Source organism: Megalobrama amblycephala, linkage group LG20 (assembly GCF_018812025.1).
Source record: "Megalobrama amblycephala isolate DHTTF-2021 linkage group LG20, ASM1881202v1, whole genome shotgun sequence".
Lineage (NCBI taxonomy): Eukaryota > Metazoa > Chordata > Actinopteri > Cypriniformes > Xenocyprididae > Megalobrama > Megalobrama amblycephala.
In genome coordinates this window covers 24,782,318-24,808,738 of record NC_063063.1, presented here as the reverse complement: position 1 = coordinate 24,808,738, position 26,421 = coordinate 24,782,318, and the positions used below count along the sequence as shown (strand labels likewise).

The window sequence follows — 26,421 nt, the reverse complement described above, 5'->3', positions numbered from 1 at the left end:
ATGACCTTGTTTAGATTGCTAGAGATTTTCTTGTGTATCTAATTAAATTGTTGGTTAGCTATATTGAATATAGATTAAAAATGCAGATGTGTCCTTCATTTATAAGCTATTTGTCTTATAAAAGAGGGTGTGACACTGAAACTGAAATATAACTCCACTTTTAGACACAACCCTAACCAGTGGGCGGGACTGGGTCGGGATGAATATATATAAAGCCAGAAAGACACATTTTGCCAATATTTTATGATAAATATTTTTTTATTTCATTGGCTTGTAAGACATAACCAGACCCATCTCAGGTAAGCACTTCTTTTCTAGCAATAAAATAGTAATTTCACAAAATTTAATTCCATAATCCAGTGTAAACAATCATAAATGTGTGTGATCATGCAAATTTTTTCATTTACATAGGAATGAATTGTCTCATACCGTTACTTTTCGTGCTCTCCATGGGAGCTGCTCAGAAAAGCACAAGACAGAGTTTAGAGTGGGACTACAAAGTTGAAGGTGAAATACTGAATATGTACAATAAAGCTATATCCTTTAAAAGCTTATATAATTGCTGCAAATTTAAGCAAGTTATGTTGTGAAGTATCTAAGAAAAATGCATTTTTGCATAACTGTAAATGTGTAAACAAAAATCAAAAGTCTCCATTTCCATTTGTTAGCTGAGAAGGTGAACTTGAGAGGATGTGCCAATCTCACCTTAGTGTTGGATAACTGGAAATATGCCATCATGACCCAAGTCAAAGACCTCCTCCTGAATGATCACAGCACAGTGCTACCAGACTATGGAAGGTACGGTAAATGGCTCTGTCTGTGTGTACAACTGGAACATTTGCTAAAGAGAAGAAAACCAGAAAAAGAAAAGTTACTTTGTAATAACCATTAGATCTGGTGGAAAACTTACCCCATTTATTGTGGCCTTTTCAGGATTCAGCCATTATCTGAAGCCCTAAATGACCTCTACAAGGAATTTAACTCCTTGAAAGAGAGACTAGCAGAGCTGACCACAAAATTTGAGGGCATAGAGCTGTTTGTGGATGAAGCCCGAACCGGCAGGAGTCACTCACCACCTCGAGCGGAGCGCCCACCTCCTGAAGGAGAGGGAAATCCAGCTGAGCCTCATGGCACAAGACAGGGACGCAGGAACAGGGTGGTGGTGCGCAGAGTTAAGAAACCTGATAATTCACAAGTTTAGGGTATTTATTAGGGTGTCTTCTGTATACATAAGACAATATTTATTGCACATTAATTATGTTGTATCTAGATAAAAAATCTATTAGTGTTTTATGCCTCATTACATTACATCATACATTAAGTTTCTCATGTAAGTTTTTTTTGTTGAATATTTAGACCTACAATGTGTCAATGTCAGGCTTTACTCTTTTTGCTGCTCTTTTCATTTTTATTCATTGTAATTGCATTCAGTAATAATATGACAAAATAATGTTATGATGAGCAATGGTAGCTTATAATAACCCTATCTCATCAAAACATTCGTTGTATCCTGTTCTGTATTTTCTGTAGTTCTGTTCATTATTCAACATTATTAAAAAAAAAATGTGTTCCTACAGTAGTCAGTGGTGTTTTACAAAGACACGCCTGCTTCTTTACAAACGTTAATACACCATTTTATGCTATGGTGATAAATTGGTTAATGAATATTAATTAGGTTGTATGTTCGCCATATGGTTGGCCCATATATCAGCGTAGTCTAATTAATATTCATGAGACACGTAATTTCTACAGTAGTACTATATATCACTCGAATTCAATATCTATATAAAAATAACAACCTAAAAATAGCTTAAATTCACACTTCTGTGACAAAAATAATGGGATTCCTCTGGCACAAAGTGTAGATGTCAATGGTTTTTGTGTTTCTTTTTTAGAATGACGTTATCACTGTCGGTTATATTTTGAGTCTTCAGTCAAGGTAAGTCAACGGCAGATTTTCAAACTTAAAATATCTTAAAAAGGTTAACGTTACATCTCAATAATTACAGAAATGTGTAGATAAAAACATAAGTCAAACAAAAAATAAGACGAGACTGAGTAAGTTTTAGATTTAATTGTGCCATGTTTGCTGAGACATCAGATTTTAATCATTGAGGCGTTTACCGCTCTCTAGTGGCGGTATTTGAACGAGCCACTAAACCTAAACCTTTCAGTGTGTTTCCTAAAGCAGACAGTCCTGCTACCAACGTCTGTTTTATGGGTCATTTTTGGTATGCGGTATCTTTAAACTCTGTGGAAATATAGAGCAGAAGTTAGAGAAGAAATTTCGAAGGAGTCTGACTGGCCATCCAAACTTTTCCAGAAGGCCTACGTGAGGGCGTAAACAAACTTATTATTTTTTTTAATAGTTTTTATTTAACAAATCATTTTTTATCTTATTTGTTAAAAAATAGAAACAAATCAAAATCACAGAATTAAATAATATTATTTGGCCCTATTTCCCATTTCTTTCCCTTTAGCTTTTAAAATGGACGTCGAGTGCAGTGAGTCATGTGACTTTTCAGAAAGTACTGAGGTGCATGAGGACATCCCGCCTGACCCTTCTCTGGCCACCTACCTAACAGTAAGACATCTGTAGTTCTAGGCACACAATTACACAAGTGTCACAGCATGAGGTGAGAGATGTGAACAGCAGTGAGACTGGTCAAATAGGACTGCTTTGTTTTTTATTATAGGTTACATGCAAAATTAATCTCTTACTCATTATATGTAAAACCAATAAATAAAAAAAAAATACTTTTTTCTTGCCCCATTTGCTGTTTTTTTAAGCATAAAGTACCTAATTATATAGATACAAAAAATAAACTTAATTCAAGATATATTTCCACCCCCTTTTTTGAGTTTAATATTTTATCCAGGATATTAAGACATGGTGGAGACATGAAAATGTCTGTTTGACCTGTTCAGGTGAACGCAGAGACTGAAAATGACTCTGAGCCAGTGCAACATGGAATAAACCATGTAGAGGGGGGATGGCCGAAAACAATCAGTCCGGATGACAATGAGGCAACTACCCGCTACAAGAAGAAAGTGCAGAAGGATGTCTGTTATCAGCACACGGTTATGGAAATTGCTAGCGTGAGTGCCAACACACAACCACAATTACCATAAAAACATTTTAGCAGTATGTCAGGAACTGTAAAGTGTTTAAGGAATAATTCAGCTAAAGATGAAAATACTGTACGTCTGTCCTCCATCATGTTGTTTCAAACCCATGTGATTAGACAGATGCATTATTTTTATGATTCTTTTATACTTTTATGGTGCTTTTGCATCTTTTTGAAGCTGTAGCTGTACCATTCATTGTAATTGCATAGACATTGACAGTGCAATTGCATAGATAAATTACTATCTTTAGGACTTTTGTGTTCAATGGAAGAAAGAAGCTCACATGGTTTTGGAAGCTGGAACAATGTGAGAATAAAGAATGAATGATTTTTCATTTTAAGTCCTTTAAGACAGCAGGGAGATAATTTAATTGAATTTGGATTTGGTCTCAGTTTTTATTCCCATCTTTTTTTTCCTGCTCTTTAAATCTAAACTAAATCTCACAGATACAGTAAGTAGCACCTCAGGGTCCTCACTAGAGTTCATGATGAATCTGTGTTGTCTTCCTGTCTGCTGCAGGTCTCGGAACACAATGTCATGCAGAGCAAACATGACATCTACTTTAAAAATTATAAACCTAAGAGGATGGTGAAGGGCAAGCCATCAGCAAGAACCATCACTGTGTTCAGGTGAGCACACGCATTAGAGCACATGGACAACTTATTTAGACATGAAGGGTCTCAAATGCCTAGATAGATGGTAGGAGGGTGGATAGATAGACAGACAGACAGACAGACAGACAGACAGACAGACGCAGTGTGTAATTTCTGTGTCACTAAAGTAACTAAAACGCAATTTGATTTTCTCTAGAGACCCAAATAAAGAAAAGCGTGCAGCCACCAGTTTGTCCTGGAACCCAATCGAAAATCATAGAGTAGCTGTTGCCTACTGTTACCTGGAGCAGAGAGCACCTAAAAATATGAGCTTTAACTCATATATATGGAACACTGGTATGTCATGCATATATATATATATATATATATATATATATATATATATATATATATATATATATATATATATATATATAACTTATTCTGGCAAACATGGCACTCTTGGTAATATATTTATTTATTTCTTCCCACCTATAGAAAACAACATGAAACCAGAGATGACTCTGAAACCTGCATCTCCACTTCTTTGTCTGGAGTACAACCCCACAGATTTCCACATCCTTGTTGGGGGAAGCTACAATGGAGATATTAGTGTGTTTTTATTATGAACATTAATGGTTATATAAGGCAGATGTGGCTTCTTCAGTCCATCTGACACACTCAAGCTCAGAAATGCAGTCCTTACGGTCTACTGTTTATGTGCTATTTAGATGTCTTAACTGTCCTCTATAGTCAGAGAGTTTTCCCTATTTCCAGGCTATTGGGACACACGGAGTGGCAGTCAGCCAGTACAGAAATCTGCTGCTGTGCATAGCCATAGAGATCCTGTCTACAAGGTCATCTGGTGGCCGTCAAGGATATGCACTGAAGTTTTCTCAGCTTCTACAGATGGTCAGGTCTGTGACACAACAGTCTACAAGCAATTAAATTAGCCACCAATTTTTCACAGCACATTTTTGAACTGGACAGCTATAATAAACCCTTCAAATTATTCCAATTATATACTGTAAACTCAAAGAAGTATCTGTATGACACCAGGTACAGCTCTGGGACATTCGAAAGATGAGTGAGCCCACCAAGCAGCTTGTGCTGGACCCCACTAAGAAGGGAAACCGTGACAGTGCCCTTGGTGCAGTCTCAATGGAGTTTGAGAACACTATGGTAAGAGCAGTTCTCATTTTGTTTGGCCCATTGCTTTGTGGAAACTCATGTAAAGATTTTTTTGCTTTTGATTACGCAAGGCCAAGTTTATGGTGGGCACAGAGCAGGGGGTTGTGGTCTCGTGCAGTCGCAAGTTAGAAACCCCAAACGACCCGATTGTATGCACATACCGCGGACACAGAGGCCCCATTTACGCCTTGCAGAGGAATCCCTTCTTTCCGAAGAACTTCTTGACCGTGGCTGATTGGACCGCCCGCATCTGGTCAGAGGACATCACTGAGAGCTCCATCATGTCGACCAAGTAAGAACCTCTGTGTGGTTGTTCTGAAATACTGACAGAGCAGCATTTATACCTCTCACATGGGTTTTATTTTACTTTGTGTGATTTAAATTTGGATCAACTATACTTTTAAGTCATTGGTTCTCAACCAGGAGGCCACAGGATGACTTTAATTTTATTTGAATTGATATTTAAAAAGTATTTAAATTAAATAAATTGTTATTATTATATTAAAATTGAACTAAAAGACTGCAAATGTCTTCTGATTTCTCTCATTCCCATTGAATCTAAGATTAGAACTAAAATGTTTGCAATCAGACTGAAAAAGTACATTTGTTCAATAATTCATCAGGACCAGACCGGTTTTATGGCCAAGAGGCATATATATTTTTATTTGAGATGGCCGTTTAATATAATTTATAACAAGAAAAATTTAAAGACATCATTGTGTGTGTGTGTGTGTGTGTGTGTGTGTGTGTGTGTGTGTTGTCTTTTTACATATCAACTCTGATATGCATACAGAGCACAACAGTGATTGGCCACGTTTTAAGTGGCTATTTTTCACCCCCAAAAATTGTTTCAAAGATACCTGAGGGAAGGCTTGATGTGGTGGTGGTCATGTGTGTGGTGCTCTCTTCTGTAAAGGATAATTAAAAAAAAAAAAAATAATAATAATAATAAAATAAACATTTAATTTTTTATTTTTTGCCATTTTACATGTCAACTTTGATATGCATACAGAGACCAATAGTGACCTTCAAACCTTTTAAGTGGGCATTTTTTCGCCCCAAAAAATGTTTCAAAAATACCTGAGGAAAGGCTTGATGTAATGGTGGTCGTGTGTGGTGCTGTCTTCTCGAAAGGATTTTAAAAAAAAGAAGAAGAAGAAGAATGTACAGATTTACTTATATATTCTATTTCTATTCTATTTCCTAAAAGAGATTACCATAATTACTACACAGATTCTATGATAAAGCCCCTGTAATACAGAAAATAACTTCTGGAATCACAAAATTAACTATGCTTAATTAATTTAATGTATTCAATAAATTAAGCACATTAATTTAATATACCCATAAAAATGTCTGAAGAGTCAAAAAGGTTGAGAATTACTGCTTTAAGTAGTTGTTTGGTGTATCTACTTGCACAGGAGCCAATATTTCTAATCTGTTTCTACAAAAAAACAGGAAAATCCCACACACTATCAACTTGCAAAACAGTAAAAAAGTTCTTTATTAGCAACGTTTCGATCGTATGATCTTCATAGATCATACGATCGAAACGTAGATCATACGATCATAGATCGTTATAGATCATACGATCATACGATCGAAACGTTGCTAATAAAGAACTTTTTTACTGTTTTGCAAGTTGATAGTGTGCGGGATTTTCCAGTTTTTTCGTATTTTGACTATACCACTCTTTTTTCCTACGCACCTATCTATGACCTACAGGTTTGCGACGCTAATTGATCATTAATTTGTTTCTACAGAAATCACATGACTTATCTGTTAGATGCCTGTTGGAGTCCAGTCAGACCCGCTGTCTTCTTTACGGTGAAGATGGACGGGACCTTGGATGTGTGGGACATACTGTTTAAACGGAAGAACCCTACTCTCAGTCTCAAAGTCAGTCCTAAACATCTCCTTTTCATACTGAGAATGTCTTCCACTTAAATATGTAATTGTTATTTGTTTATACTGTTAGTTCGTTTTTCCTCACAGGTTTGTGACGAAGCTTTGTACAGTATCCGTGTACAAAATGAAGGCTGTTTGGTGTGCTGTGGATCTCAGCTGGGAACCGTCAAACTGCTGAAGATGCCACCAAGCCTGTTCGCAATGAAGAACAATGAGAAGGCCTTGGTCTCAGAGGTGAGACACAAATACACCTTCCTTCACATATGCAAACACATTCACTCTTTAATATTCATATTGACATGAAATAAGACTAAATGATGACAGAATATTTATTTATTAACTGTTCTTTTAAAGGTCCTGTTCTTCGTGATCCCATGTTGCAAACTTTAGTTAGTGTGTAATGTTGTTGTTAGAGTATAAATAAAATCTGTAAAATTTTAAAGCACAAAGTTCAATGCCAAGCGAGATATTTTATTTAACAGAAGTCGCCTACATCGAACGGCCAGTTTGGACTACATCCCTCTACTTCCTTCTTTAATGACGTCACTAAAACAGTTTTTTGACTAACCTCCACCCACAGGAATACACAAGAGTTGCGTTTGTAGAGTGTGTTTGTCGCCATGTCGTCGAAACGCTGTTAGTTTCATCCCGCAGTCCAATCACCGGGTCTGATTCCGGCTCAAATTGATAGGGTAAAATTAAAGACATGTTTACAATAACACTGAGCGCGTGCATCTCCACGTTATGGTAAGAGGCGTGACCTTTCCGGGCAAGATGCGCTAAACTGCTGTCGAATCATAACACAGGAACCGCTGGCACAATCAGAACTCGTTACGTATTTCTGAAGGAGGGACTTCATAGAACAAGGAAGTCATCAGCCCGTTTTTATGACAGTGGAAACAGCGGTATACAGATAAGTAAATTATGTGAAAAATACTGTGTTTTTTTACACGCGAAACATGAACACATGTTATATTGCACACTATAAACACAATCAAAGCTTCAAAAAAACACGAAAAACGGGACCTTTAAAATATATATGATTCTAAAACAAAATATTTTTTAGTCGTCCTGATGTACACTGAACTGTTGGAGTGGATTTGTGCTTCATTGTAGATATTTGACTTGGAGACCAGGAAAGCGAAGAGTCTGGAATCTCAGTACAGAGAGAGGCATCAAATGAAACTTAGCTGCTCCAAAGAGGATGAGGGGGAAAAAGAAGACCTAGAGGAACTGCTGGCCTGTACAGAGATGGAGTTTTCTGAGAGTGTGGAAGCAGAGAAAAAAAAAATAGGATGAGGAGAAAGAGAGAAGGTCGGGAATAGAGAATGTTATCTGTATGTACAGTACAGTCCAAAAGTTTGGAACCACTAAGATTTTTAATGTTTTTAAAAGAAGTTTCGTCTGCTCACCAAGGCTACATTTATTTAATTAAAAATACAGTAAAAAACAGTAATATTGTGAAATATTATTACAATTTAAAATAACTGTGAAACTATTTAAATAAACTATTCTCAATAAACATTTATGATTATTTTCAATGTTGAAAACAGTTGTGTACTTTTTTTTTCAGGATTCCTGAAAATTGATGAATAGAAAGTTCAAAAGAACAGCATTTATCTGAAATACAAAGCTTCTGTAGCATTATACATACAGTTCAAAAGTTTGGGGTCAGTAAGAATTTTTATTTTTATTTTTTTGAAAAGAAATTAAAGAAATTAATACTTTTATTCAGCAAGGATGCATTAAATCAATCAAAAGTGGCAGTAAAGACATTTATAATGTTACAAAAGATTAGATTTCAGATAAACACTGTTCTTTTGAACTTTCTATTCATCAAATAATCCTGAAAAAAAATATTGTACACAAATATTTTGTACAATTGTACACATTAAATGTTTCTTGAGCAGCAGATCAGCATATTAGAATGATTTCTGAAGGATCATGTGACACTGAAGACTGGAGTAATGATGCTGAAAATTCAGCTTTGCCATCACAGGAATAAATTACTTTGTGAAATATATTCAAATAGAAAACTGTTATTTTAAATTGTAATAATATTTCACAATATTACTGTTTTTACTGTATTTTTAATTAAATAAATGTAGCCTTGGTGAGCAGACAAAACTTCTTTTAAAAACATTAAAAATCTTAGTGGTTCCAAACTTTTGGACTGTACTGTATAACTTGCCCTACTTGACCCATTCTGAGTGGGAATTAAATCTCCTGCATGGGAGGTGGGCGCGCTAACGAGGACGCTAAAGACTGCAGTCCCTAACGTGCCTTTTGAGCCCAGGGGAGTGAGGTTTACAGGGACAGCTCTTGCTACATTGCCTCCATTACACTCAACCACCTAAACCTCACTCCCATCCGGGTCACGGCACCAATGCAATTGGTCCTAGTTGACCTGCTCCAAGCGGGATTTGAAACTGGCATCTCCGGCATGGGAGGCGAGTGCGCTAACATGGACGCCAAAGACCACAGTCTCTAGTGTCAGTCGCCAGTGTGCCTCTTGAGGCCAGGGGAGTGAGGTTTACATGCACTGCTCTTACTAGCTTGCCTCTGTTATATATGCAAAACTTAAACCGTTTTTACTTGGTTGAGTTTCATTCTTAATTATAATTTTTAACTGTTTCACTGTAAATAATATTTCATATAAAATATATGTCAATAATCATAATATATTCCAGACAAACTACAAAAGAAATGTAGTTTGGCTGGTCTTAAAGTTTTGGATCTATGTTTTCTAAGGTTGTTTCTTGTCCCCTGCAGGAAAACAGTGTGTGGAGACATCCAAGTCGAACACAAGGTGTGCCGAAGTTTTTCCAAGTGCAAATAGACTTTAAATCAGTTCTGTCTAAAATAAATTGAAACAAGCATCCAAGATGGTTGCTCTTCCTGCTCCACACCAGTTTGTTGAACATTTATTTTTTGAAGGTCATAACTTTAGCATAGACCATTGTACACATACTGTATGAACTCTGGTATAAGGTTAAGACAAGCCTGAAAATTACATTTTAAATGTGAAAGTCTCCTTTAATCTCTCAGTATTTATTTGTACTAAAAACTCATCACACTTGATAACAGATAAATGAGTGTTATATGTGTAGGTTTGGTTATTGCAATTTTAAGACCATGATGTGAAATTATGCCTCCATAAATTAATGCATAAATGAACCACATTAAATAACTTTGAAAATAGAGGGTCCACTGCATTGTATAACACATAGCTCTATTTCTTGTGAAGTGAACTATCTCTATGTTTGCGGATGTGAGGATGAAATATTAATCTATCTTTCAGCATGAAATAACCCAGAAGCATAGCCCCACCTTGATCCTTTTTTTAAGTTCACTATTCCTTCAATTGTAAAACAAAAAAATAATTACAGAAATAACTATACACGATTATACAATAATTATTACAACACTGAGTTATTAGAACGTTTTTGTATTAATACCGTTTAATAATAATACGTATTATTATTATTCTCTCAAATATTGTAATAAAATAATGAAATGTTAAGATGGTCAAGCAACGTCATCTTGAGGATCTAATTAATATTCATGAGTCGCTTGATTTCGTTCGTTGTGATGATGAGGGAACGGCCTGTGTATAGAAACCAGCTGGCGAAACGAAACTGAAAGTCATGTAGAGAATGTAAAAAGAAGCGAAGAGAGGGGAACTGCAGAACAGTTCAGTTTACTGACTGGAGTGAAGACTATTCAGGGAGAGGGATTCTCCAAAACATGCATCTGTCAACTTTTTACGAAGCCAAGGATCAATTCAGGTAACGTTATGTCATGATATATTTTGTTGTTAATCTAGGCATCCTCTCGGTTTGTTGCAAACGATTCTCACAGAGGTTTGTGGTTCATAATATGCAGTATTTAAGTTTATATTTCACTTAAATTTGCCAAACAACTGTATTTACACAATTTTTTAACATTTCCCTTTTCGATAAATATGTGAGGCAGTATCGTTTCTGATAAAGGAAACCTAAGAGAAGTTATGAGGAAGTTGTTATTGGTGAACAGAGATGGTTATGAGATTATGCCGAGGATGCACTGTGGATAAAACATTGCTACGAATTTGAGAAGACTGCCGTGACAATCACTTCTGTGTTCTGTGATTCCCTGTGATTTTTTATCTAAGTCATTAGTAAACATATATAGTAACCATATTTTAACTGACGTTTTTTGCAGCCAGACCATAATAATCACAGGCAAAATCATGTATGGCTCTTCACTACCATGATTAGACAATAGATTCTGTGGCGAACTATGGCACTACACTACAGCAGCAGTACCTCCCTTATTTCTGAGTAGTGGTAGCATGGTAAAACCATGCTGAATTTTCATTTAAAAAATGCATATATATATATATATATATATATATATATATGTATGTATTCTGACAAAATGAGTTGATCATTGTTCAATAAAAACTTTTCTCTTTCTGTGAAAAGCACTAAGGCGTTCCTTTAGTCCTCTTGTACCATATATAGCCTATATATTACATGCATATTTACAAAATCTTTATATTTGAGGATCTTTGACCTTTGAGCCTCTTTTGCAACAACCAGGCAGCCACAAGCTGTAAGAAGGTAGAAATGCCAAGGAATAGAAAGAAAGGAGGTAAAGGAAAGGCAGGTGAACAGAAGAAGGGATCCCAAAAAAGAGATGGCAGCACATCTTCATTCAGAACACGTTCACAGAACCAACCGAAAGGCAAGCATACGAGTCGCTCAAGCCGATCCAGATCCAGAGGCCATGGACGGCACAGCACGGACGCAACAACAGAGTCTGAGCCGCTGAGCAAAGAGGCTCAGACTCAAACAAGCTCTAGTTTGGAAAACAAGGAGACTCAGACAGAGACTGTCAGTCATGCAACACAGCAGACACAAACAGAAATCAATGGCAACACTGAGACCACAGAAGTGTTACGGCCAACAGACCTCTGTCCTGAAGATGTTAGGATGGAGGATGAAACTGTACTGACAAAGAATGAAGGAAAAGAAAGTGATGGAGAAAAGGAAAGTGTTGAGAGAAAAAAAAGGAGAATGAGTGAATCAAGGGAACCTACGAAGGACACAAAAGAAAAGACCAAACTATCAGAAGGTTGCAGAGAACAAGATGGAGATGATCAGAAAGACAAAGACACAAGTGAAAAACATTCAAAAGGAGATTCACAAAAAGATACTAATCTCAAGACAGGAACAGAAGAGACAAAATCATATGCAGCGGCTACTGCAGCAGGAAAGACTAAAGAGTCTAAAGAGGAGAAGAATCAGACCCCAGCAGATCAGGTCGATAGGAAAAGAAGGTTTGCAACATTGTAATATAATACACTTATCATATCAACTGTTTGACCTAAACAGATACATTATATGACCTTTAATTGTTGAAATAATTATTTAAACAATGTTTTGTTTTTTCATAGAAATCCTTCCCCGGTGAGGGCTCCAGCTGAACAGCCGGCGTTCACTTTCTACATTTATACTGTTCTGGACAAAAGATTCAGATTTAACCAACAACAGAACTCCCTTTTGCTCCTTACTGGGAATGAAAGCTTTAAACTACAAATTACACATTTTTTGTAAGTCTCTCATTAATGTATAATGACAACATATATTTTATAGCCTATAGATAGCAAATACAATATAAATTGTGAAAGATTATGTAACTTACGTAAAAGTTATGTGTGAACTTTTTGTTGTAAAGTGTCAGTGTTTTTTACTATCATGTTATTTTCTGTTGCATAGGGGTCTGCGACAGGAAGGCTATTTGATTGAAGCAACATTTTCAGTTTGGGGATACATTGAAAGGGGTGTTCCAATACATTACACATATGCAGTGCAGAATCGACATGGCTCCATTAAGGAAATAGCATTAAGATATGTTTTCATCCCCACCGACAATACAGTGAAAGGTACTGAAAAGTGTTAAATGGGTTTTTTGGTAATTCATTGTACATTATATATGTTATTCCTGATGTGTGATTTCATTTCCTCTCAAGAACTGCACCTTTATGAAGGTTATATAAGTTCAAGTTCAAGATCTATTACAGAAAAAGTGTCAGGCTGGTTGTTTCAAAATGAACAAAAAGAAATTTGCAAAGGCTGGGAGACCTCTGCTCAAGCGCTGCTGGAAAGAGTATTTCGGAAATGGGGGTCATTTAAAAATGAAGACAACGAGACACTTATTGAACACCTGAGGAGATACAAAGAAGGTTTTCAGTCAGTCATGAGTCGTTTGCAATTTCCGGTGAATCTCTTCCCCTCTCAAATAAACGTAGGTGTGAGCTTTCTGTAGCTTTGTTCCATTTTATAGACAAGTACAAGACTATCCAAAAACAGCAGAAGGACTATAGATCTGCCCTCTTTGTTTTAGGTCTCTGAACTGATTTCTGAAAGACTGAGTTGGATTTTAAAAGGAGAATCTGGAGGGAAAACTTCAGACAGTTCAACTGTGATCAGATCTTTGGAAGTGGCCTTCTCAGTGTTCAAGGTGTGCTGTGGCTGCGGTGTGGATATTAGCACAAAAGACTGGGGTAAACTCTGCCATGTTGTTTTTGAAAGGACTGCTTCTCTTGGAGAGATGCAAACAACCCTAACAGCCATACCTTCAATTGACTTGTGAGTAAGGTTTATTGGACAAATCTGTGGTTTTATAGAATTTTATTTTATCTGCATTTACATTTATGCATTTAGCGGACTTACAAAAGATCTATTTTATATCTGTTTCCCCTAAAGTACCATATAAAGCAAATACTTTCCTACTGAATACTTATTTATTGCTTACATTTTGAATGGGCATTTTTTTAAAGACACCACAATAATCATCATAACTTTGGTTTCTTTGCAGCACTGTGATGGGACTGATGAACCAATGTTCAAGGAAGCTGATCTCTGAAGTGGTGTTACTTGTTCCTGTCCTTCATTTATTGAGAAAGCCAGGGGAAAAGTCAGATCCAGGCTCAGCTATGGACGAACAAACATGGGCAAGGCTTGAAAAAATAGATTATCCATCTTTTAGGGAGAGAATTAGAGGATACCCTGACAAAAGGAGGTTTGTCCAAATACTTTTAGAGGAGCACTTTTAATTCTCAAAATTTCATAATGACTTGAACATAGATATGAGTGAGATTTGTTGTTCTTAATTTTGTAGGATGGTCCTTCAACTGATCAAAGATCACTTACCAATGACCAAAGATAAGCCTTACTTGTTGAAAAGCTGGCTTTCCATCGTGGCATTTGAGGACGTCTCTGAGTTTGCCCAGATGACCGGAAGTCTTCCTGAACTCCTGATCCAGAGCCTGATGTACAGAATGAAGGAGACTGAACAAAAGGCAGACACTGATCCCAACCGCACAGAAAAAAATCTGGAGGTATTTGATTAAGAGCACATAGCTTGCTCTACAGGTTTTGCATTTGGCACAGAGAGAACACTTTCAAACCAACCAGTGTTTGTTTTTTTAAATGGCAGGCAACTGAAAAGGTCCTGAACCTCTTGTTGAAGAGGGTTGAGGAGGACAGAGGACGGTAAGGAAGTTCATTACATGCGGGATTCATGGAACTCTGAAAATTAATCCTGTTCTTAAAACTATGATATTGGGCAGGTATTAATGCAGAATTTCTTTAATCAACAGAATCATGGAGTCAAAGTCAGGCTCAATCCTTCAGTGTTGCGTAAATGTTCACAAGAGCGCTTGCAAGATCGCTCGACTTGTCCGACAATACAAAGTCACAGTGCTTTCTTTCCAGCTCCTGCTTAAAATGGCTGAAATTCTTCATGAGAAGTTTTCAAAGGTACTGTATCATTGAGGTCTTCTTGTCAGTCATGGTATTCTGTCTCTTGAAGCAAATCATTTCATTTTGCAGGGTGGAGAGGAAATGAAAGAAAAGCACAATCAGCTTTTGTCCAAGCTTAATGACATTCAAAGGGATTTCACTAAGTGGAGAGATGGGCTGCTCCGCAATCCTCTGATGCATACCTCCGGATTCACTTACCCTAGTGAAATACAGGTGTAGTAATCAGCACAACTAATCAACTACATGAAGGTTTTAAGCCACAGTCGAATTGTGCTATGCAAATCTGCAGGTCAGAGATCTTGACCTTGAACTTGTCAAGTGGCTGGATCTATAAAATGTTAATTTTTGGTTTGATATATTCTTCTTTGTAGTTGTGGAATGATTTGTATGGGATTGAGTGTTCAATACCAGGCATCTCTGAAAGCTGGATGGGTTCATTAGACCGAGACCTGAGACGGAGAGTGTCCCAGGTAAGATATAAACCTTATTTTAGAAGCACATTGGAATTGAAGATACTGTATGTCACCATCCTCCTTTTGTTTTTCAGAACTCTGATTCTGACAAGATTGTTGTGTACTGTCTGGAGATGACAGCAAAGGCTATCGAGAATAGTCATGCAAACCTTCAGTCTTGTTTCAAAGAGTCGTGTGAGGCTGCTATTAAGAACCAGTGTCAGGTATTGTCACCTTGAAAAAAACATGTTGTTTATTCAGTTTTGCACTAATGTATCACTCACTCACTTTTTTTTATCTTTACAGAATATTAGGTAGATTGGTGTGTTTGTAATTTCTTGTACAACTTGTTCTGGTACCTTTTTGTAATTTTTTATTTTTTTGTCTTTTTGCCACCTTCTTGCAGTCAAAGAAGGAAGGAGACCTTTTACGCCATCTCTTTTCCAAGACCATTACATGGTCTGTCATGTCGTCCATTATTGTGGAGTCAGCAGCTTGCTTTGAGGAGAATCATGAAGGTCGTCTACTGGACCCACAGTCAGCAATCAACTTCCTTTTGTCTCGAGGTACAGTGACTGGGTCTCACAAGTTTCATGGCTTAAAAACAATGTGAATATTCACTGAAAGAACACTTGGACACAATTTAAAGGGTTAGTTCACCCAAAAATGAAAATTATGTCATTAATGACTCACCCTCATGTCGTTCCAAACCCGTAAGACCTCCGTTCATCTTCAGAACACAGTTTAAGATATTTTAGATTTAGTCCGAGAGCTTTCTGTCCCTCCATTGAAAATGTATGTACGGTATACTGTCCATGTCCAGAATGGTGATAAAAACATCATCAAAGTAGTCCATGTGACATCAGTGGGTTAGTTAGAATTTTTTGAAGCATCGAAAATACATTTTGGTCCAAAAATAACAAAAACTACGACTTTATTCAGCATTGTCCTCTCTTCCGGGTCTGTTGTCAATTTAAAATGGTGCATAAGTGTGCATGTCGCGGATGTCCTAATCACCAAAAACAATGACGTAAAAGTGCATTACCAACGCCGACAGACTCGGAAGAGAAGACAATGCTGAATAAAGTCATAGTTTTTGTTATTTTTGAACCAAAATGTATTTTCGATGCTTCAAAAAATTCTAACTAACCCACTGATGTCACATGGACTACTTTGATGATGTTTTTATTACCTTTCTGGACACGGACAGTATACCGTACATACATTTTCAATGGTGGGACAGAAAGCTCTCGGACTAAATCTAAAATATCTTAAACTGTGTTCCGAAGATGAACGGAGGTCTTACGAGTTTGGAACGACATGAGGGTGAGTCTCTAATGACATAATTTTCATTTTTGGTTGAACTAACCCTTTAAGATATTGTACAGTATGGGCATCAGTTCATTAACATTGTGGCTTCTGTTTCATTTTCACAGACAAATGGAATCAGTGGAAGTTAGAAGATGATGCCAGTCGTTTAATAGCAGATAGTCAGTCATTCTTGGGTTGTCTGATTCAGACTCTTTGCCAGGGAAATGTACCCCTTGGCCACCTTAAGACCATCTTTAAACATAAGACTGAATTTCAGAGGCTTTACAACCAGTGTAAGTCTTAAGGGCCATTCACACTAAGGACAATATCTATAACAATAACTATAACTAATCATTCCAGTTCCATGATAATAGGGAAGTCCACCCCTCAACTATTATGACACACATTCATAATATCATTGGATTCACTTTCAGAACGATATCAGCTGATTTTTAGAGCTGATGAACGATAAAACTATTGACAGCCAATTAGAATCCACCTAACTTTTAAAGAGTATGAGCATTTGAAGTGGCAAATGATGCTAATATAGATATCATTATAGTTATCTTTATAGTTATGGTTCTTGGTGTGAACAACCCTTTATTCATTTAATTTCTGTTATTATTACTTAAGAGGCTTAATTAGGCATCAGCTTATTCATTTTTTGTTTACTTTTGTTTATTTTGTCTTTAGATAAGAGCAACAAGAAAGAAGAGAATATCTCAATCAATGTGTCAGAGCTACTCAGTCAAAGAGAAGATGACTTGAAAGCCTTTGAGCAACAGAAGGAGTACATGACCAACTTTATAAATATGCTGGGAAAGATTGAAGATGTCATAGATGGTAAGGAACGTACCTTAGGAAAGGACCCCCCAAATATGACGAATCCCTTGTGAGGGTCCCCCTTCTTAAACTATGAAGATGAAAGACCGATTTATACTGTGTCTGAAAAATGTGTGATATTATAAAGCAACCTATTAAAATATTTTCTGAAAAATATTTACTTTGTATTAAATAATTTATTTTTCTTCACAAAATTATATACAGATTTGTTTTTATTTCTTTTATTTCTTTGTTTTATTACTGTTACAATTTAAGGCTGTCAATAGAATAAAAATCATGATTAATCTTATGATTTCTGAGCAGTCTTTAGATAGCAGAATGAGATAATGTCAAATTTGGTAAATGTTTTTACATTTTACAATGTTTTAGGCATTAAACATATTTAAAAAATACTACTGGAAAAAAAGTTTATCTCAATTTTTTTGTGGACCCCACTTTGAAATACCCTGTCTTAGGATACATGTGTCAAGATTTTTATGAAGCTTTCTGAAGAATTTTATAATAAAATTTTGTTTTTCATTCCTGCCATGTGGGCACACCAGTACCGGAGGTTTCTTCCCTTGAAGACCTGCTCAAAACCAACCTTCAGGAGGAAGCACTCGACAAACTGGTTGAAGTGAAAACATATTTCTCCAAAAATGATCTCAATAAAAACAACACAAGACAAGTGTTATTCTTCACTTCTAATCCGCAAGTCCAAAACATGGCACGGGAGATGTATGAAGTGAAAACCAGCAACATTCTTCTACATTTATGGCGAGAAAAGGCAACAGAATATTTAATGCCTGGTCCTCAGCTTTTGTCTCTAGACTTCACTGAAGTCTGTGAAAGAATCTGGAGGCCTTGCCTTACTGACTTCCTCGACCTTGGTGAACGGATTGCAATTGGAGAAACTTGTTTTAAAGAGGTGGACCAGGCTTTGAAGTGGTGTGGGGATCAGGGTGAAGGAGATCGTCTAAAGAAAGAGTTCACTTTGATGGCCAGTATGCTGAAATCCCATCATTCTCTCGAGGAGAACTGGCCAGAGCATCGTCTTAATCAGATTCAGGAATATAGACACCTTAACCATGCTGCGGAATCTGCTGAAGTCATACTGAAAATAAAAGATAGACTGGGATTACAAGGAGACTTCAGCCATATACATTGCCTGACTCAAGTGGTAAGAGACCAGTCTTTATTGTGATCGCATTAACTTTAGTATGTATGTGTTTTTGTTTTGATTTGTGAGCATTTTTCTGTTTTATATATAGAGAGATGACTCATTCAAACAAAACACACTGGGTTCGCTGCGTGAGGATCTCATCAGAGCCAGGCAAAATCTGGCAGATATCAAACGAAGGCAGCACACAGCCTGTCTGAAGGCATTCTTGGAAAGTGATACTCTGATAAAATGGGTCAAAACACAAATTCCAAGTAAGATTTTAAAGATGTATCTGTTTTATATTGTGGAAAAAGTCTTCATATTCAGTACATTTCTGTCAATTTACTTTTTATTTCATCCAGGTTTAAGGGACCTTAAAGTCTTTATGGAACTGGCTACAATTTCTGCTGGAGAGAATGATGCAGACATTGATAGGCTAGCCAGTTTTGAAACTGCTGTGATGGGCTATGGCCCTTTGCTTTACTCACTATCAGAAAATGCAGGATTTGAAGAGTTTATGGAATATGCTAAGCAAGTATGGGACACCCTTGACAAAGATGAGAAACTCCTGGATAAACTGGTTAGTTTCTGTAAACACCTAATTCATAAAATGGCACTTACTCAAACTCCTATTTATTGAAAAATCTTGTTTTTCTTGTTCCTTTTTAATTTTACCTCGTATTTAGCTTAAAAGTTTAGTTCACCCAAAAATGAAAATAATGTCATTAATTACTCACCCTCATGCCGTTCCACACCCATAAGACCAAATTAAGATATTTTTGTTGAAACCCGATGGCTCAGTGAGGCCTCCATATAGTCAACAATGACATTTCCTCTCTCAAGAACCATTAATGTACTAAAAACATATTTAAATCAGTTCATGTGAGTACAGTGGTTCAATATTAATATTATAAAGTGATGAGAATATTTCTGGTGTGCCAAAAAAACAAAATAATGACTTATTTAGTGATGGCCAATTTCAAAACACTGCTTCATGAAGCTTCGGAGCGTTATGAATCAGCGTGTCGAATCATGATTCGGATGGATTGCGTGTCAAACCGCCAAACTGCTGAAATCACGTTACTTTTATTAATGTGTATTTGGATACACTTTGGATACTGCTAAATGAGTAAATGTGTACTTTTTTTATTTTGTTTTCTACTATAATAATTATTTTAAATTGTTCTGTATGCCTCTAATCTTCCAATAAATAGGTGCTGAATTATGCTTATTTTTAAGGCAATTTAAAACTGGGAAGTCACTATCATGAAACATATCCATACTGTACATGGTTTTAATGAAGTGTTGACGATATATCTATATCTATAAATCTTGTATACAGATAGACTCCAATCGGTGGTTGGATTGGCTAAAAGGTTTAAGGGATACTCATGGCTCTGTAGAGCAATCGTCTTTGTCCTTGGCCTTAGCTATCAACACTGGAGGCGTGTATCATGTGGGTTGGCCTGAAGATTTCAATGGGAAAGTGAGTAGACACTTTTACTGTGTAAAAATGTTCATGCCTAAAATACAAATGCTCTGTGGCCTTGAAAATATTCTACTAAACAGACATTCTATAAAATGGGTGAGTTTGTGAGTACCCGTTTAGTAACAGTAAGTTGTGATATGTTTGTAGACATGTTTGGAGAACGTCTTTCATGTGAAAGTGACGAAGAACAAAGAAGCAAAGACATACAATCTTAATGAACTCTTGGAGCTGCAGAATAAGCTCATGTTGATGTCATCTAAAGGGGAGCATGGAAGGGATCAAGTCAACAAGTTTACTCAGGTTGGGTCCATTATCACAATTGTCCACAAACATTTTGCAAAAAATATTAAAGTAATGATGTCTGAAAACATAAATTCACAATAAAAGACCAGATATTACCATGTTACACCTCTCTATTTGAATCATTTTTTTAAGGAAATTGCTTTGTAGAGATTTACCTCTGTTTTCATCCTGTAGGTTTTTGAAGGAGTACAAAGGTTGGGCCACATCCTCCTGCAGTTGCGCACATCGGGTAATATTCTCTTCCGAAACTGGGGAGCACAGATAGCATGCAACCACCAAGATCAACACTGCATTCAAGTTAGCTTTTCCCTTTTAAGCAAGTGCGTTGTATATCAGGGTGAGGTTGTAGAGGAACTTGAAAAGCTTTGTCGCTCCCTGGAGGACTTCCATAAAGACTGGTGTAGCCACTTGGCTAAGATGCGCTCTCAGTACTACGCACTGAATCATTACACTTCAGAGCAAGTGGTCTATCTTTGCGAATGGATCAACAGTGTAACTATCAGAAGGAAACCCGTGCCTCAACAAATGTGGCATCTTTTGACTCCTATTAAACCAGATTGTACCTTAAATGAGATCAGAGAGGCCTTTGAAAAAGCAACTGAGACTGAATATGTGTTTCAGTGTGACATGGCAGAGGAATCAGAACCGAATAGTGAATTTGGCCTGCCTTTACAACATGTTGGAAGGGAATGCTTGGAGGACCTGTGGAAGCAATTTAAGGAGAACATGTCCGAATTCCTTACCCACCATGTGGATGTTGAAATACTTGGGCGGTTTCTCTCCAATCTCTCTGCCATGAATCAAATGCACATCAAACGCAAGATGCCTCCTATTCTACAAGAGGGAAGGCCGAACCTTGTCCAATGCTCTGATGGGGAACTGATTAGCACCACTCTGTCTTTTTATGCAGAGAGTCCACAGGAACCTCTTCCAACAACTGATGAGGTATTAATGTGCCAAGAGGGGACAACTAAAGAGGAGGTGGAGATCTTCCTCCGCCGATGCTTGGGAATACAGGGTACTGCAAGCAGCCATAAGAAGATTTACACTCTGGTCAATCCAGGATCACTGACCTATGATGTGAGCGTGGCACTGGTGGAATACTTTGAGAAACAAGAACGGTGTGCAGGACCTCATTACCATCTAGTGATGGTCTGCCCTGTAAACCAGGATAGATATGTTCCTTCCTTCTTCAGCAACTATAAGGTGCAAACTGGTCTGAGTATATCTGCAGAAAGATTAAAAATTTACATTCGCCATCACTTCCATATACCGTCTGAGCTGGTCACTCACTCAAAAGTTTATCCAGGGGAACTCTCTGTCTGGATGATTGCATCTGAACGTCCAGCTGTTGGTAAGCATAGGATATACTATATATTATATAAGTCAACATAAAATCAAAATTTCTTGACTTTAAATAAGGTGACAATATTTTCTTGTAGACAAGACTAGGTTTGCTGATACTCCTCTCTCTTTGGAATTTCTTCCTACTTTTATTGCAGGAAAGTCTCTGTATGTCAAGCGTCTTTTTGAGCAGTTCAGAAGAGAGGTTCCAGCAGCTACCTTTCTAACAATCAGACTCATCGAGCCTTACGTTGACATGGATGGATTTGTCCAAACTCTGTCTGAGAGACTAGCTCCACTGAGAGAGCAGGACCCTGTGCTGTTGCACATTGATGCTGCAGCTGTATGTTGTGCAAAAATATCTTAATAATTTTTGTTATATCATAACATGCACTTTTATATACTATTTGTGGGTGACTAAAAACATTCTGTCTCACTACATTTCCTTTTACATTTTGGATTGTTATTAATGGATTTTTTGGCTTTACAGGTGCGTCATGGCTTGGAGGAATTCCTGTTCAAAGTGCTCATTTTAGGATGTCTTAGTGACAGCAAGGGAACTATATGGAGGAGAAATACAGCTCACTTAGTGGCAATTGAAGTACTTCAGCGAGGTCAAAAGAGTCAAACCAAAATGGAGGTAGAATTTTTGCTTTGCCATTTTCTTTTTCTGTTTTTGTTAACTTTTTGCTCCTGAAGTCATAATTAAAACATTTTAATTGTGGCAATAACCTGTAATACTGTATTTCTGTGTTTTTACAGACAACCCATGGGTTTTTGCAAACACTACCTACTATCCTCTGCCGGCCCCCTAAAGATGTCAAGGCTTTAGAGATCACAAGAAAACAAAGGGGGTACACATCTTTGAATCCACTGATGGATATTGGAGAGTTTCAAAGTGAAGACATTCAGAGACCCTACCAATACTTAAAGAGATTCAACAGGAATTTGAACTTGGATCACTTCAATTATCAGGCTCATTCTGTAGAAGGTGATCCAGCTGACTGTCTCCATCACCTTTTGTCAAACTATGGCTTGAAGGACCCATCATGGGCAGAATTGAAGCACTTTACTTGGTTTCTTAACCTGCAGCTTAAAGACTGTGAGAATTCCTTGTTCTGTGATCCAGACTTCCTTGCTGACAATTTAAGTGGCTTTAAGAACTTCATTGTAAAATTCATGATTCACATGGCTCGAGACTTTGCCTCTCCTTCCATTGACATCTCTGACCAGAGCTCCTCCTTTTTGTCTGAGAATGAAGATGAAGAAGACATCCTATCTATTCGAAAACGATGGGAAAATGAATCTCACCCATACATCTTTTTCAATGCTGATCATTTCACCATGTCTTTCTTAGGATTCCACGTGAAGAAAAGGGGGACAATTCTTAATGCAGTCGATCCAAAAAGTGGCAAAGTGTTAATGGAAAATGTGATGACACAAGAGCTCTTTTCAGACATTGAGCGACAAAGAATTAACCTTTCTGAGGACTTTGATGACCTGTCCAGAGAAGACAAGATACGAAGAATTTCCATTGTTGTTGGTGCCAAAAAAGGCTGGGAAAAAGGACAGTTTGATCCAGATTCTACTTATGAACTCACTACTGACAATGTAATGAAGATGTTGGCTATTCATATGCGATTCAGATGTGAGATTCCTGTGATCATCATGGGAGAAACTGGCTGTGGGAAAACGCGGCTTGTGCGCTTTCTCTGTGATCTGCAACGTGAAGGCAGAGATGTTGAAAACATGAAATTAGTCAAAGTTCATGGAGGTACTACTTCTGAGATCATCTATAGGAAGGTGCGGGAAGCAGAAGAACTTGCTCAGAACAATTGGCAAAAATATAAACTTGACACAGTTTTGTTTTTTGATGAAGCCAACACAACCGAAGCAATCTTTGCCATTAAGGAAGTGCTATGTGACAAAACTGTACAGGGATACCCACTGAAGAAAAACTCTGGTCTGAAAATAATTGCTGCCTGCAATCCATACAGGAGACACACACCCAAAATGATTAATCGTTTGGAGCAAGCTGGTCTAGGATACAGGGTGAAAGCTGAGGAAACTGAAGATCGCCTTGGTAAAGTTCCCATGAGACAGCTTGTGTACCGTGTGCACCCTTTACCCCCAAGCATGGTACCTCTGGTATGGGATTTTGGACAGTTAAGTAATTCAGCTGAACTCTCTTACATTCGTCAGATTGTGCAAAAACAAATTAGACATCATAGATTGCCCCTAGCATGCCAGATTGTGATCACAAACGTTTTGGCTGCCTCTCAGAGATACATGCGTAGCCAAGCAGATGAATGCAGCTTTGTAAGCCTTAGGGATGTGGAGAGATCAATGGGTGTCCTGATTTGGTTTTACAACCACAGAGATGAACTTTTTACAAATTCCCGCTTGATTGAAATTGAGCAGATGATCTTGAAATGCTTGGTACTTGCAGTCAGTGTTTGTTATTACCCATCACTTGAAAACAAAAGTCCATACCTAAGGACTATCAGCAAATTCTTTCCTGATCAATTCAACTCTAAAGAGTCACTGGAGCAGGAGATCACTTCATGCCAAGATTTTTTTCTTGAGAAAATCCAAACAAGAAACACGATTGCCAAAAATCTGGCCTTGAAAGAGAATGTCTTCCTTATGGTGGTCTGCATTGAGTTGAGAATTCCACTTTTTCTGGTTGGCAAGCCGGGGAGCTCAAAATCTCTTGCTAAGACTGTTGTAGCAGATGCAATGCAGCGTCAGGCCTCTCACTGTGACTTATTCAAGAAACTCAAGGAGGTTCATATGGTGTCTTTTCAGTGCAGTCCTCACTCAAGCCCTGAAGGAATCATTGGAACTTTCCGGAACTGTGCCCGTTTCCAAAAGGATAAGAACTTAGAAGAGTATGTGTCAGTAGTTGTACTGGATGAAATAGGACTTGCAGAGGACTCTCCTCAGATGCCATTGAAGACTTTGCATCCTCTTCTAGAGGATGGATGCATAGACAGTGACAACCCAGAACCATACATGAAGGTTGGATTTGTTGGAATCTCAAACTGGGCTCTCGATCCAGCAAAAATGAACAGGGGTATTTTTGTGTCCCGTTGGGACCCAAGTGAGAAAGAGTTAGTGGAAACAGCTGAAGGCATCTGCTCATCCTCCGACACCGTTCTTCTCAAAATCAAGCACCTTCTGCCAAAGTTGGCAAAAAGCTTCCTAAACATCTGTAAAGATGACAGTGAGCAGTTCTTTGGACTCCGAGATTATTATAGCTTGATAAAAATGCTTTTTGCAACAGTCAGCAATTCAGATCAAGAGCCACATGACAGCGAGTTGGCAGAGGCTTTGTTGAGAAACTTCAGTGGACAAAGGGATGATTTTGATCCACTTGATTACTTTTGTGAAATCTTTCAAAACATTCAACATGTCCAAAGGCCAAGTACATTGAAAATGATTGAACAAAATCTTAACCACCACAGTGACAAAGAATGTCGATACCTTCTTTTGCTCACAACTAACAATGCTGCCTTACACATAATCCAACATCATATTTTCTCCAAGGAGAACTATACACGCCCAGAAATTGTCTTTGGATCAGGATTTCCAAAAGACCAGGAGTATGCCCAGATATGCCGCAATGTGAGCAGAATAAAGGCATGCATGGAGACAGGTCGAACTGTCATCCTTTTGAATCTCCTTAATCTGTATGAAAGCCTGTACGATGCTTTGAATCAATACTATGTGTACTTCAGTGGACAGCAATATGTTGACTTGGGACTTGGTTCACATAGAGTAAAGTGTCGAGTTCACAGAGACTTCAGACTAGTTGTGGTGGAAGACCAGGAAAAAGTCTACCGGAAGTTTCCTGTTCCTCTTAAAAACAGACTGGAGAAACACAAAGTTGATAGGAGTACAGATTTGACTCCTTGGCAGCACAGAGTTTTGGGAAAACTCAAACAGTGGGTCCAAGAGTTCTCAAAAGTTCAGCAATTTGAATCTACTGAAGCAAATTTCAGCTTATCAGATGCCTTTGCTGGTTTCCATGGCGATGCTTGTGCCAGTGCACTCCTGCAGGCTTTAGAAAAAATACAAAAATTGAGCCATGACAAAACTACTCAAAATGATGAACTCCACTGCATTCCCATTTACGACAATGAAATCAGTGAACCAAGTGAAGAGGGATCTAACATTAATGTGGCAAAGGACATATGCATGAAAAAAGAGGAGAGTGAGGCTCATCACACTGATGAAGATATGATAGAGTCTCAAGAGGAAATCAACAAATTCCTTGATGAGGCACAAGGTGATGCCTCAATGGAAGTTGACAACGAAGTACAGGATGCTTCTGGAGATGCTTCTGGTCCTGTGAAAATGGATGAAGATCCTGTTGATGTTGAGGCAAAAGACAGCATGGAGTCAAACAAAACCTTGGACGAGGAAGAGGAGGCCTATGAAACTGCCAAATGTTTTCTCTTGAATTGTTCCACACCTGACTCCGTACTTAGGTTGAAGTATTCTGAATTCGGAAATCAGGAGAAAGACAAACTTCAGAGAATGTATTTCCATCAGCAAAGCCATCAATCTCTCAGAGACCTATTAGACAACCACCTGAACAAAACCAATCAGGACAAGAGCAGATTCTTAGAGGTAATGTTTCGTAGATGACAGACAATAGATATACTTATCCTAAGACTTTTAAGGGACTTGTCAATGATCATGTTTTCTGTTAGGTAACCACATTCTCCAATCTTCTCACTGGAGCTGATGTGAGAAATCTTGCTCCGGCCTTGGGTTTGTCCACCGAGCGGCTTCTTCTCCTCTCTTTACACCAATTTGACACAGAAGTGTCTTTTTGCAGCAAGATAAGGTTGATTTTATACTATTTTTATTATGTTTAATTTATTCAGTACCTTTCACT

The 26,421-nt window shown here is 37.6% G+C and overlaps 2 protein-coding genes across 5 annotated transcripts in view; both read left to right on the top strand.

Moving 5' to 3' along the window:
- The first annotated feature begins 1,741 nt into the window (after positions 1 to 1,741).
- Positions 1,742 to 9,727, top strand: dnai2a (dynein, axonemal, intermediate chain 2a). 4 transcript variants are annotated; one of them, XM_048170439.1, is made up of 14 exons: positions 1,742 to 1,939; positions 2,192 to 2,340; positions 2,481 to 2,584; positions 2,929 to 3,099; positions 3,649 to 3,758; positions 3,940 to 4,079; positions 4,221 to 4,334; positions 4,500 to 4,639; positions 4,782 to 4,904; positions 4,985 to 5,205; positions 6,677 to 6,812; positions 6,909 to 7,055; positions 7,938 to 8,135; positions 9,594 to 9,727. In XM_048170439.1, the coding sequence occupies exons 3-13, from the start codon at positions 2,489 to 2,491 to the stop codon at positions 8,118 to 8,120; spliced, it is 1,581 nt and encodes a 526-aa protein (XP_048026396.1). In that variant the 5' UTR covers positions 1,742 to 1,939; positions 2,192 to 2,340; positions 2,481 to 2,488; the 3' UTR covers positions 8,121 to 8,135; positions 9,594 to 9,727. The 4 variants fall into 4 exon arrangements, with proteins under 4 accessions (XP_048026396.1, XP_048026395.1, XP_048026394.1 ...); XM_048170438.1 differs by having other exon boundaries at positions 2,175 to 2,332; XM_048170437.1 differs by having other exon boundaries at positions 2,175 to 2,340.
- Positions 9,728 to 10,397: 670 nt separating this feature from the next.
- rnf213b (ring finger protein 213b) overlaps positions 10,398 to 26,421 on the top strand; it is a 37,993-nt gene continuing 21,969 nt past the window's right edge. Inside the window, exons 1-26 of the mRNA XM_048170384.1 lie at positions 10,398 to 10,609; positions 11,405 to 12,144; positions 12,262 to 12,417; positions 12,584 to 12,750; positions 12,838 to 13,112; positions 13,212 to 13,456; positions 13,686 to 13,889; positions 13,989 to 14,208; positions 14,307 to 14,362; positions 14,470 to 14,629; positions 14,702 to 14,845; positions 15,004 to 15,102; positions 15,180 to 15,308; positions 15,491 to 15,650; positions 16,521 to 16,688; positions 17,089 to 17,238; positions 17,781 to 18,397; positions 18,489 to 18,651; positions 18,742 to 18,959; positions 19,722 to 19,865; positions 20,016 to 20,168; positions 20,346 to 21,525; positions 21,674 to 21,858; positions 22,006 to 22,155; positions 22,278 to 26,150; positions 26,234 to 26,370. Coding sequence (XP_048026341.1) covers positions 11,432 to 12,144; positions 12,262 to 12,417; positions 12,584 to 12,750; positions 12,838 to 13,112; positions 13,212 to 13,456; positions 13,686 to 13,889; positions 13,989 to 14,208; positions 14,307 to 14,362; positions 14,470 to 14,629; positions 14,702 to 14,845; positions 15,004 to 15,102; positions 15,180 to 15,308; positions 15,491 to 15,650; positions 16,521 to 16,688; positions 17,089 to 17,238; positions 17,781 to 18,397; positions 18,489 to 18,651; positions 18,742 to 18,959; positions 19,722 to 19,865; positions 20,016 to 20,168; positions 20,346 to 21,525; positions 21,674 to 21,858; positions 22,006 to 22,155; positions 22,278 to 26,150; positions 26,234 to 26,370 — 9,866 coding nt within the window. The 5' untranslated portion in view covers positions 10,398 to 10,609; positions 11,405 to 11,431. The remainder of the gene's footprint in view (positions 10,610 to 11,404; positions 12,145 to 12,261; positions 12,418 to 12,583; positions 12,751 to 12,837; positions 13,113 to 13,211; positions 13,457 to 13,685; positions 13,890 to 13,988; positions 14,209 to 14,306; positions 14,363 to 14,469; positions 14,630 to 14,701; positions 14,846 to 15,003; positions 15,103 to 15,179; positions 15,309 to 15,490; positions 15,651 to 16,520; positions 16,689 to 17,088; positions 17,239 to 17,780; positions 18,398 to 18,488; positions 18,652 to 18,741; positions 18,960 to 19,721; positions 19,866 to 20,015; positions 20,169 to 20,345; positions 21,526 to 21,673; positions 21,859 to 22,005; positions 22,156 to 22,277; positions 26,151 to 26,233; positions 26,371 to 26,421) is intronic.